The 13,168-nt window shown below is 38.4% G+C and overlaps 1 protein-coding gene across 1 annotated transcript in view; it reads left to right on the forward strand.

Annotated features, from left to right (window-relative positions):
- The window catches only part of ADGRG6 (adhesion G protein-coupled receptor G6), a 133,192-nt gene that overhangs the window by 99,472 nt on the left and 20,552 nt on the right, over positions 1-13,168 (forward strand). The window contains exons 14-20 of the mRNA XM_006755376.2: positions 967-1,138; positions 2,671-2,811; positions 4,952-5,071; positions 6,924-6,969; positions 8,532-8,638; positions 12,272-12,399; positions 13,096-13,168. Coding sequence (XP_006755439.1) covers positions 967-1,138; positions 2,671-2,811; positions 4,952-5,071; positions 6,924-6,969; positions 8,532-8,638; positions 12,272-12,399; positions 13,096-13,168 — 787 coding nt within the window. The remainder of the gene's footprint in view (positions 1-966; positions 1,139-2,670; positions 2,812-4,951; positions 5,072-6,923; positions 6,970-8,531; positions 8,639-12,271; positions 12,400-13,095) is intronic.

A 13,168-nucleotide genomic window follows, 5' to 3' on the forward strand; every position in this document is an offset into this window, starting at 1 on the left:
TATCTTTTGCCATGGTCTGTCTCTAGGTTCTGTCGCTAGGGTCTGTGTCTAGGTTCTGTGTCCTGTTGTCTTGTTACATCTGTATTTATACCAGTTGATTCCAATCCTATCAATTTCTATTCCAAAGGTTAGGGCGTTTCTTATCTCCATTCCAGGGAGTAAAGGTTATGTAGCGTAAGCATGATTGTTCGTAGTTAAAGTGATTAATTACCCGCCTGGCATTTAGTTAATAGGTTTTATTCCCTCCCTAACTTCAGGGGAAAATCCCTACCTGGGGAAACAACCTTTCTCGGAGAGGTGACCTTGGTTAAAACACATAGTGCCAAGAAGGTGACCAAACATATTAAGAACAATATGCCATATATGCCAGGTCCCTTGAAACAGCAAGGATGGACCGGCTCCCGGCAAGGGAGAAAATGTACCCATTTTTATATAATTTAATTTTTTTTAATTATTTTACTTAAGATATTGCTATTAAGATACTTAATTTTACCTATTTCCTTCCTTTCAATGAAATTTCTTTGATCAAAATTATATATTTGTTAAAATGACTTATTATGTAGGTAACTTACCTTAGCTACATAATAATTACAAAACTATTTTTTACAGTATTTTGTAGTTCAAAAAATACTTTTACACATTATTTTCTTTGATTCTTACTCAGTTGTGAGTAGGACACATATTCTTTATATGAGGAAAGAAAGACTAAAATTGGTAAAAATTAGACTTTGCTTAGTATGATTTAATTGTTGATTTTTGCTTAAAGCCTATGTTTTTCTCTTGAGGATGTATTCATCACTATGATTCTGTGTATTAAGTGCTATTATTGTCGTTTGGGTAATTTTGTGAGATAAGACATAAATACACAATTATTTTTTGTTTTGTATCTTGTCTGGCAACAAATCATGTGTGTGCAGGTACCTGAAACATGTCACTTAATGGTGGTATTATTTGTCATTTCTTTAGAGCTTTAAAAACAATTGATGAATTGGCTTTCAAGATAGACCTAAACAGCACACCACATGTGAATATTACAACTCGGAATTTGGCTCTTGGAATATCATCCCTATCTCCAGGGACTAGTGAAGCTTTAAATTTTAGCATCAGCCTTCCAAAAAATAATGAGTCATATTTTCAGGTAAGAGCTAGTAGTTTCTTTAACTTTAATTAGATAGATAAAAACTTTATGATCACTTACAAGTTGCTCTTCAAGGAGACGCTGGTCTGAGGGATGGTTGTCAAGTTGGAATGCCAACTACGGTATGTGACCACATAGAGGGAATACACTTTCAGAACCTGGATGATAGAGGTAGGCAGTTTACCTTCAGGTGATAGCAGAACTAAGTATGAAAGCACTAGTGGGGTCCACCCTTTTGGGAATGGGGATTGGGAATAAGTTCATCAAGAAGAAAGAACTTCATTAAGGGTCCAAAAGTGGGAAGAAGCATGGTGTATTCTCTTTGCCAGTGGCTTTCCCAGGTGAGGGTTATAATTAGAAACCTGAAGAACTTGTCAAAACAGAGGGTGGGATCCCATTCCCAGGGATTCTCATTTAATTGGCCCAAGGTGGATCTCAAAAACTTGCAGTGTTAATGCGTACCCAGGTATGGCCGATACCGTTGGTGAGGATCGTGCTTTGAGAACCAATGATGTGGAAGGTTGGGAAGGCAAGTGATAGTGAGGCTGGACAGGAAAGCTAGGGCCAGAATAATGAAGACCTACCTGACCTGCTCAAGTGACACTTGGGCAAATAATGTTTGTTTAAGTGTCTACTGTGTGCTAGACAGTGTTAGACACGTGGGCAAATGAAAGAATTGAAACAGTGCCCTTAACATGGGAAGACACACGGTGGCATGGCATACTTCTTAACTGTGGAGAAAAGCCAAGATAAAATATTGACAAATCTGGACGTGAGGCAGAATTTATTCTGCTTTAAACTCGGGGCTCTTCAGGGTAACCCTATTTGATATTTTAAGAGTGAAAACTCGGTCAGCCTCAGTCTCATTCCGAGTCTATTTGCTAGCAAACACTCTTTGGCCTGATCTGTGGGCTCAGGAAAAATGGCATCCAAGTGTTCATAAAATTTCAACTGCTTCTCTATGCGGTGATACTCATTCTTAGCAATCAAACAAATCAACTCATTTTTTTTTTTGGTAGTTATTTTTCACTTCATGTTTTGAGAAAGCTCAAATTTTATTGTCACCCTGGCTGCAGTGCCTCAGTAGGTTGTGCCTCATCCTGTGCACCAAAAAGTGCACAGTTAGATTCCCATTAGGGCACATCCTTGGGTTGTGAGTTTGATACTGGTCAGGGCACGTGCATGAGGCGACTGATCTATGTTTCTCTCTCTCCCTCCCCCTTTCCCTCCTTTCCTCTCTCTCTTAAATCTATAAAATATATTTTAAAAGTATATATTAATGTAAATCTAACTCTTATATTTGGAAATGTTAACTGATTTTTAAATGTCTCAGTTGCCTTAGATAAAATCCATGCATTTCCTGTTTTGCTACACATGGGAAAACCAGTGAGATGCATGCCTTTGTCCATAGGGGATTCACCAGGAGGGCAGTGACAGGTGGAGGGAAGGGCAGCCCTGGTCCTAGCCAAGGCGATACTTATCATTGCGATTTCATGTTGATTACTCTACCAATTTATCCCTGTGTGTGACAGATGGATTTTGAGAGCAGACATATGGATCCATTGGCTTCTGTAATTTTGCCTCTAAACTTACTTGAGAACTTAAGTCAAGAAAATTCTGTATTAGTTAAAAGAGCACAGTTTACTTTCTTCAATAAAACTGGACTTTTTCAGGTAAGTATTCATTAAACTGTTATTTTTTCCATTGCAAATTGAGTTCCTTTGCTCTAAAGGGAAATAAAAGTTTAGCTTCCATGGAATTGTATCATGACGTAGAAAAATTAACCTATATTTTGAAAAATGAAGCATGTTAAGTTTTTTATTTGATTACAGATAATTGCATGCTTATGAATAGATGTGTTCATTTAAATATTTTTAATAAGTCAGATATTAGATTAAGACTTGCCTGATGCAAGTATAAATGGAATTTATGGAGAAGTTACTCTTTACCATTTCTTTTGTTATTTTATTTAAACACTCTCCAGCAGTTTAGATCTTTAGAGTTAAAGAAATCATGTGCCAAAGGAAAGGTTTTGTTTTGTTTTGTTTTGTTTTGTTTTAATTCAACAGGAAGCACTGTTTACATAATGAGCAGCATTCTTGGCTTTAATCAGTTTTCCCATTAGTATTTCCAATGAACTTTGGCCTTCACACATTCCCAGATTGGGGTGGCATTGTGCTAAGCACATATTATCATTTTTATTGGCATCATTTCTAGATACTAGGAAGTCCACTGCCAGCAAACACTGGTGACCTCCGATTGCCTTTGAAAGCACAACCCCATCAAGGGCAATTTTACTCAGCCTTAAAAAAAACGTATCTATTATATTGAAGATATCAGTGTCTATCAAACAGAGAGACCTATGTAAGAGAAAGTAGCCAGTCTCAAGGAGACTTGACTGGTTTCTAACAGGCCTGCCCTGCATGTCATGTGTGGAGCAACGGCAAAGTAGACCACCAGTAAGTAAAAGGAATAACATGGAATAATCTATAGTAATTCATCACCAAACTTTAAAAATTTATCAGTAAATGTGTTAGGAACAAGCTTTATAAAATTTTTGAGTAGATTAAAATGTAATTACCCGTCATCACTCGGAAGGATTTAATAGCTATGAATACAAAAAAAACCTGCATTTGTGAAAATTATTTGAGGCTTACAATAATGTCACCTTTAAAACAAAACATAAAATGCAGTAGGTATCACAAAATGTGAATGGTGGTTCGGCCAGGGGGTTGTCGATTTAGAGGGCAGGTTGAGCCCAGCAGGAAAGATTTAGGACAACTGTTAGAGTTGTAAAAATCTGTCATTATTTCATTTTGAGACTTACCTTCTCCATACCATCTATTCCTTCTCCTTTGGCATTTCCCCGTCAATGTTTTTGTTAGGAAATATATGTGTGTGTTTTTTAAAGTGAATGCATAGCAGAGTAAAGCAAATTTAAGGGTTCTATGCTTTTCTCTTCACATAGGTAACAAAATTCGAGGTTTGTTTTTTTTAAAGGAAAGGCCGAATAGCCCCAAACAATAGCCGACTTACTGAGAGTGACCACGCAAAAGTAATAAAAAGCTATATTCTAGATGCTGAGATTCATTTGGCATAGAGGAAATCCTATAATTATTCCAAAACAACCGCGTTTATAAACTGCAATAGGGAATTTCAGGAGGTTTGACAAGAAACACAAGAGGAAGAAGAAAGTTGAGGTATCTCGCTGGAGAATCTGTGGTCCCAATCGTTTTGCTCAGATTCACTAATTGAGTTCCTAGCAACCTTGTTTCTGAAGTGGAAGCTACAGCAAGTATGGAGTCAGGGAAGGCGGACGGTCTGAATGGAGCTTTACCCCATTACATGTAGGCACATCAGTAAACCCGTCCGGCTTTCAGCCTGGGTGTGAAAGATGAATTGGTTTTTATTTTCCACAAAATCTTTTCTTCATGCTTCTCCAAAGGAAAACGACTTCATCTGTTTTCTAGGGCAGGGAAGTGACCTAATTGTTTCACAGCTTTTTATGAGTTTATATTATTTATGGTGGTGCATTGTTTCAGATGGTAACTGGCTGCGTCTGTCACAGCCATCAAGATGAAGTTTTATGGCCATCGCCTGCTGCTCTGGCTCAGAATGTTCTCTCAAACGTATTTATTATAATAAGGGAAATAGCAAAGCCCTTTCAGGAAAGGCAGCGATTTGAACTTATAAACAGGATGTTCTATAATTCAAGATCTTAAGTGTAAAAAGTGCTGACAGCTTGCTTATTTTGGAACAGCGGAATGAAAGTGTGTACTTTTGACTAATACCCATTTTTTTTTTCTTTACAAGGATGTAGAGACCAAGAAAGGCACCTTAGTGAGTTATGTGATGGCATGCAGTATTGGAAACATCACCGTCCAGAACCTGAAGGATCCAGTTCAAATTAAAATCAAACACACACGAAACCAGGTAAGAAAACACTGCAAATAGTGATGGAGTCGAAGCAGACTGTTTCAGGGAAAGACGGGGATGTTTCTTTTACATGAAAACAAGTAACTGACACTTTTTTGGAAGGGAACAATTTTCCCGAAAGGGGGGAATGGATAAACACGTAGAGCTCTAATATCACAGGAAACGGTGGCAATCAGGGGAAATCTGTCTTATCTAGGACTCAGTAATCGGAAGGAGAATGGGAGTGAAGGAAAGGGCACCTGTTGCTAAGAAGTGATGTATATCCTTGAGATAAATTAGATGTAGATGCAGTTGTACTCTCCTGCCATTAAAAGTTTTGTTTTTTTAATTTTAATATATTTTTCAATCACAGTTGACGTACAATATTGTATTAGTTTCGGGCGTACAACCCAGTGATTAGATAACCCTGATAAATTTAGAACCCGCCTGGCACCATACATAGTTATTACAGTATTCTTGACTGTGTTTCCTGTACTGTACTTTACGTCCCCGTGACTATTCTGTAACTACCAATTTGTACGTCTTAATCCCTCCACCTTTTCCCCCCTTCCCACCTGGCATTTGGTTGTTTTTTAAGGTCAAGATCATTGCTACAGAGGGCACAGCGGGGTGACAGGGTTGACGTAAGTTTTGAGAGGTTAACCGTTGTCTAAAATCTTGGCAAATGCTTTCTTAATTGCTCTATTACCCTGGCAATCATCTGTTTACGCGAAAAAATTACATGGGGGTTTGTGTTGTCGCAGGTGGTCCAGGCACGGGTTAGTCCCCTTTTTATGGAGGTTCCCAGTCACGATTCCAGCATTTATGAGGCAGGCAGGAAGGCGGGCGGAAGGGAGCTGGCTGATAAGGACTGAGGCGTGGAAGTTAAGTCACCTACTCACTAGTTCTGCTTTGTCACGAAACCCTCGACCTCCTTGTTTTACCTTCTGGCCGCCTTTGTTTCAGCTCCCAGCTACTTTACCCACAACAATTTTTTTTTATTGTGGTAAAATATATAAAACAAATTTTACTATTTTTAAGGAGACAGTTTGGTGACATTGAGTAGATTCACATTGTTCTGAAACCATCACCACGTGCATCTTCAGAACTGTTTCATATTCTCACTGAAACTGCACCCATAGAGTAACTCCCCGGCCCCTCCCCAGCCCCAGGTAACCACCATTCTTCTCTCTGTCTCTGAATGTAACTGCTCTAGATTTCTCATATAAGTGGAATCATACAGTCTGTGTCCTTTTATTACTGGCTTATTTCACCTAACATAATATTTTCAAGATTCAGCCATATTATAGCATGTGTCAGAATTTCCTCCCTCTTTAAGTCTGAATAATATTCCATTGGAGATATACATACATACTTACATACATACATACATATCTCCCTCATTTTGTTTATGCATTTCTCCATCCATGGACACTTTGATTTCTTCTACCTGTGGCTATTGTGAATAATATTACTGTGAACATGGGTGTGCAAATACCTATTTGAGTCCCTAATTTCAATTCTTTGGGGTTATACTAGACATAAAGGAGAAGTTTAAAGAGGAAGTAAAATTACAGTGTAAAGAATTTTGCTAAATGCACAGCATTTTATGATGGGGCATATATAGTAAACTTTAGGTAAATGAGTAACACAATTCCTCATGCGGTTTTAGTTGATTTCCACCTGAAGTCTGTGTGAGCGGAGGTTACCCCTGGATCGCCTGTCATTCGTAGGTGCTGTTGGTACGACTAATGCTGACCCATTTCTTTGTGCAAACCTTAGCATTTTACTCTTTTCCCATATCCAAACCATAGGATTTTTCCATTTATTTTAAACACAACTTCATATTTTTATTCTTACGTTAATATAGGCAGTGCCTAATCCCATCTGTGCCTTCTGGGATCTGAACAAGAATGGTAAGTTTTCAAATATATTGTCTATCTTAATAACAACTGACTTTTAAACTTGTTAGACACCCCCTTTCATTCCACCCCAAACCAGAGTGAGTCACAATATAAGTGTGATAGCAACTGAGCTGAAAATGTTAGTTTGGGTAGCTTGGGAACTAAATTCTAATTTCTAAAACTTTTTATTCATTGCAAGAGGAAGTAGAAAGGCATGGCTCTTTAAAAATTCAAACCTCTTTATTTCAGTTATTTATAAAATAGAGTAACATTTATATTGCCGTTGTAGGTGAACATCAATGTACACTTGGTCTCACGCTTCTAGGACACTTCTGAGGAGGTTTTGCGATGTGCATAAGGCATATAACTAGAAATCCAGCTTGTGGCCCTCAGAGTATGGGAGAAAGCCCACTGCAGGGCTAAAAGATAGGGATGGTTATAATAGCTGTGTACCACTGGGAACAAGTGAGCTGCCTCCTGAATGACGTTCGACAATCAGGAGACAAAGGCAAGAATTCAGAGTTCGAACATGAGGTGTAAGGTGTGGAGATCTCTTTGAAGGGAAGGACCAGAGATGAAACCTCCCACTTCTACCCCCTAAGGGTCACCTTCCCTTGGGGTCCCCATTGGGATTACCCTGCTTCTTGGCAGAGCTGTGGCCTGCAGATGTCCAGACCTCTTTCCTCGATACTCGATCACACCTGGAAGGTTTTTTTTGTTTAATTTTTAGTTGCACAGTTTTGAAAAGTTCCTGATTTACTAGATACATAATTTAAAATGATATTATCTTCCATTCTTAAAACTTTCTTCAAATGCATGAGTTGCTCATATTCCACAGCATACTATAAAAGTCAGGACAAATGTATTAAAGGCATTTATCGGAAGTTGCCACTATGCACCACTGCCACGTCCATGCTAACATGTTCAAAGAAAGGCCTTCCTGGTCTCATGTCTTCACGAAAACATAGACTGACTGACCCGAGGGGGGAAAAAAGTTGATTTCTAGAGATTTCATCCGTATATAATGTGTTTGAAAAGGAATATTCCCTTTTAGGAAAGTCTGCCTTATAATATACTAGAAATTAAACTTGAATCAAAGTTTGGCAGAACCCCTGAAGCACTTCAGTGGAACACACTTGAAAACCACTGGCAAGATCATCTCTAGCTGCCCACCCAGCCCTAACACTGTGTGATTCCAGGAATCTTAAGGCTGGGGAGGGTTGGAGGGAGTTGGGGGTAAGAGATCAACCGAAGTACTTATATACATGCATATAAGCATAACCAATGTACGCAAGACACTGGGGGCAGGGGTGGGGGGATGAGGCATGTGCCGGGGGAGTAGGGGAGGCTGGGGGAAGATTAATGGGAGGGGAGGGAAGGAGACATATGTACTACTATTTGTAATACTTTAAAAATATTTTTTTAAAAAAATATTCAGCTTTAAATAGTATGCATGCTACAGATAAACTGTAGGCAGGAGACATGGAGGCATTTTCTCTAAAGAAGATACCATCCATTATAGAGGAGGAACTGACCTGCCGTTGTGTTTATTGTTTGCTGACTTCCCCCTGCAGAAGGGTCTGGATTTTGGAACACGTCGGGATGTGTTGCTCACACAGATTCAGATGCGAGCGAGACGATCTGCCTGTGTAACCACCTCACACACTTTGGAGTTCTGATGGTAGGGGAGGATTTTGAAACTCATTTTGAAATAATATAATTTTGGAAGGCATACTTTTTTGTGTGAGTCAGCTTTTTGAGCTTATGTGTTTGGGGAATTATTTCCTGATAATTTTCATCTGTACCATGAATCTTGATTCTTAATGAAGAATCTAAGTAACAGAGATCATATATTAAAAATATACAGAAGTGCTCAGCCGGCATTGCTCAGTAGTTGAGCATCAACCTATGAACCAGGAGGTCAGGTTTTGATTCCTGGTCAGGGCACATTCCCAGGTTGTGGGGCTCAATCCCCAGTGTGGGGTGCAGCCAATCAACAATTCTCTCTCATCATTGATATTAATATTTCTCTATCCCTATCCCTTTCTCTCTGAAATCAATAAAAATATTTTTAAATAGAAAAGTAATTGCAGAAAAGGAACCCAGTTTTTTTCCCATAGCATTAACACTGTTGATAAGTAATTCTAGAAACAAGAATAGCACCATGAAACTTTTGAATTCATCCGCAGACTTGTACCTTTACTTATATCTGATATACTTGAGTTATTGCGGACATATATATACGTGTGTGTGTGTGTGTGTGTGTCCTCCTGCACATCCCGCACTGGGGACCGAGCCCGCAAACCAGGCATGTGCCCTTGGCTGGAATCTAACCCGGGACCCTTCAATCCACAGACCAATGCTCTATCCACTGAGCCAAACCAGCTAGGGCAGCGAACACTTTTCTTGTAGTGTGTCCTTCAGATCCTAGCAGAGCCATTGTTTCTGTGTAGTTTCCATAAAGGGATCAGAGCACATATGTTTTTTAATGGAAGATGGGGGAAATGTGTGCTGAGGCAATAAAGCTGTATGCATTGGAATCACAGACATCAGATTACATTTATCCCCTCCCTTAAGTCTTACGCCCACTTCCTTTGGGACTGGGAGGAAGCTGTGAGGACCGTGTGATGTAGTATTTGGCTCATGTATCCACTCAGTCAATGTAAATGTCTATTGTCCTATGGTAATCCTGCGAGTTGTGATTTTCCTGACAACCCAGTACATAAAAGCTCTGAAGGATAAGAACAAGTCATTTAAAAGGGTGACCATCACAGAAAATAACTTCTTAACTTTCTCAAAATATATTTTTTTCCTTTACCGCCAGAGCATGAAAATGAACAATTAAACTGTAGTGTGTTTTCACTAAGTGATTTTTAAAAAATACTGTTTTCTTCCATTTTCTCTTTTCTTCAAAAATGAGAACATTCTTTCAGAAAACAACTATGCATTATTACTCATTATACACAAAATGTGCTATTACCCATTCAGGTATATAAGCTTTAGCTTAATTGATTTAACTACTTCAGCTGTATTTGTGTGCAGGTGTGTGTGTGTTTGAGCATGATTGTGTTGTAAGTCTAATATTAGATAATAGATAACAGTAACACAATTCGCTGTTTAGAAACGATTTATATGTAACAAAATTTAACGTTGCATTACTTTGAATAATCAGTAGTTTCTTCAAAATTGTTTAAATTTATTATGAGTTTGTGATTCGGTATGACTTTTTCTATTGTAGACTGATTAAATAATTAGCTTTATATGCAGATGGCTCTATGCATCTTTTTAGTGCTATACTTCCGCTTTCCACCTTGGCTGGTTTTGTGAGTTTAGAAACTGCTGGAAGGAAAATTTTCCAGAATTTATCCTTTCTGGCAATGTGCCCACATCCTTTCAGCTTTCCAGACCACCAAGACTTTCTTCAGAGTCTTTCTTGATTTACAAACTATTTACTCACTCGTACGAGAAATCCCCAGTCTGCATTGCTCCATGACACATTTGCCATATGAGAAGTTTAAAAAAATGTACCTCCGACCCATAATTATATCTTCTAATACACAATGTATGAAGAATTTAATGGTTCTGCCATATTTCTCTGTAGTAAGACTGATTTTTATATTTTTAACAATCAGAGGAATTGTTGGGTAGTTCAGAGGAGTAAATGTTTGTGTACTTTTCATTCTCTAAAAATACAAAGCAGTATGAGGATGGGGTGTAAATTGGTATCATCAGTAAATAGCATTTTTTACTTACTTCACACTTTAAATTGTGGCTTTAATTGTGGTTTGCAGGTCAACTGCCTGGCCTAGTTTTTTCAAGCAGTAATGGCATAGGTTTTTCAAGCAGTAATGGCAAGTCACTTGGAGATTCCTCAAGACCATTTCACTGACCTAATGAAACCTTGGAGTCACTGAAATATTGGTGGAAGTCACCTATCTGTGAGTCAGGTGGCACTGACTCGAATACCACCCCATGTGACACAGGATCCCCCTTCCTGCAGTGTTTTGAGGGATTCCTAGAAAGGATGAAGAACCCCCCTCCCCCGAACCCTGAGCCCATGCACCTGCTGAATTTTGTCACTTTGTGCCTTTCTTGGTGTCACAGAGGTGCTGTCCCTGCTACTTACTACATCAGCCAAACCTGGAACTAAGTCTATGTCTTCAATTCACACACATGTACATACAACAAACACCCCTTACTGGAGGCCTTAGTGTGACTGGCAGGTTTTATTGACCTTTTGGTGAAAAGTAATAGAAAATAGAATGAAAAACTTAAAACACAAATGTTTTTTCATAATTTAACACCTAAAAGTTTAAATCAGATATTCTTTTTGGAGGATGTCCCTTCTTCAAGAAAGCTCTGTTTTAGAACATCTGCATAATGGAGGTTTCTTTCTCCTCCAGCCGGGATTGAATGGTTGGTCTCAAGGTTTATCCCTATCCCAATTCCCCAATTAAGGTAGAAAAGGACAGTTTTTCTACCAAGCCCAGACTTTGCAAGTCTGCCTCAACACAGTGAAGTGAATATTTCTTATTAATATGCTAGAAAGCGTTTACTTCTTTCTACTCGACATGCACCCCCTAACATTTTACATGGTGCCTTTAACAAAGTTTGGCTTCCCATTACTTTGAATAATCAGTAATTTCTTCAAAATTGTTTAAATCTTATTATGAGCTTATAATTATGTATTACTTTTCAGGTCTATAAAGATAAAAATTATGACCCCAAAAGTCTTAATGGATTCTCATTTATGAAAAAAAGATAAAGACCACCCACCCCATACCTACCAAGCTTTGGGATAGCACAGTTAGGAGCCTCAGCACCACTCTCAGAGCCTGACAGCCACAGTGCAGCACCAGCCTCTGGTCGTCCGCTGGCTGAGCTCCTCCCTACTGGGCAAAGGACTCACCCAAGGATTTGGCCATGAGGGCCACAAGGGCTTCCATTTGAACTTGTGCCCTCAACCCTGCAAATGTTAAGAATGGGCTTGATAACTATGTGCAAAGCAAGGATCGCCTCTCCAGTTTCTATTGGGGAACCCAGTGGTTTTGCTCTTCAAGATATACCACTGTGAAAAGAGCGTGGGTAACAAGGTGATAGATAAAAACCATCTGTAACTCCCTCAGTACTGCTATATTTTGTTTCATGGAGTGATCCACAAGAGTATTATAAATGGAAATTTCAATACTGATTTACACTGTTTTTTACTCCTAAGGTTGAGCTGAGATTCTAAGTCCTAGCAAAGGACTTCTTAATAAAACAAAAGCATCCTTAGAAAAGAATTTCTCACAGCTGCTTTCCATGTTTTGTATAGGACCTTCAAGGAACTGCCTCACAGATAGATGCAAGAAACACTAGAATTCTCACCTTCATCACCTATATTGGATGTGGAATATCTGCTATTTTTTCAGCAGCAACTCTCCTGACATATGTTGCTTTCGAGTAAGTATTTCCTATCGGCCAAACCCAGTGCTTACTATTCTAAAATGTGAATAAGAAATTGCCTCAGCTTTTAAAAACTTTCATGCACTTTGCAAATCTGTGTGGGGTAGTTCAGTTTTAATGTTCAGGTTTCTTCTAAGATATGTCATACAGCATGAATTGTCTAGCTATAGAGTCTTAATTTATAATTAGTGTATGTCTATTGATAAAATGCATTTAAACCTGTTAAAGATGATTAACATGTAAGTAAATAAACATTGCATTCATTGTTTTTTGCATGGTACATTTGCTTCACAAATATTATAACATTAGACCTAAACAGAATTTTTTGTTTTAAAAATAATCTTCACCTCATTAAAAATCAAGAAACTTAAAAAAAAAATTAAGGAAACTATTTTTAACAAAAATACCATTTTTATGACCATAGTTTTTCTAGATTTAAAAAATACCAAGCTGTTGAAACCAGTTGGCAATTATTTAAACAATTAGAAACCATTTTGAAATAAAATTAATATTTACAAAATCTCAGTTTCCAAATGCTTGCAAATATCATTCGCCCTCCCCTCGTGGAACCAGATCCTGGAGATGGTGCAAGCTAACCCATTGCATTGCTGTGTGAGATATGAATTTACTGCCTGTCCTTAAAAATTTTATTTACACTATTCGTTCTCCACATCTTCCTTTTTTCCGTATTAGAAAATTGCGGAGAGATTATCCCTCCAAGATCTTGATGAACCTGAGCACCGCGCTGCTGCTGCTGCACCTCAGC

Source organism: Myotis davidii, unplaced genomic scaffold (assembly GCF_000327345.1).
Source record: "Myotis davidii unplaced genomic scaffold, ASM32734v1 scaffold292, whole genome shotgun sequence".
Classification (NCBI taxonomy): Eukaryota; Metazoa; Chordata; class Mammalia; order Chiroptera; family Vespertilionidae; genus Myotis; species Myotis davidii.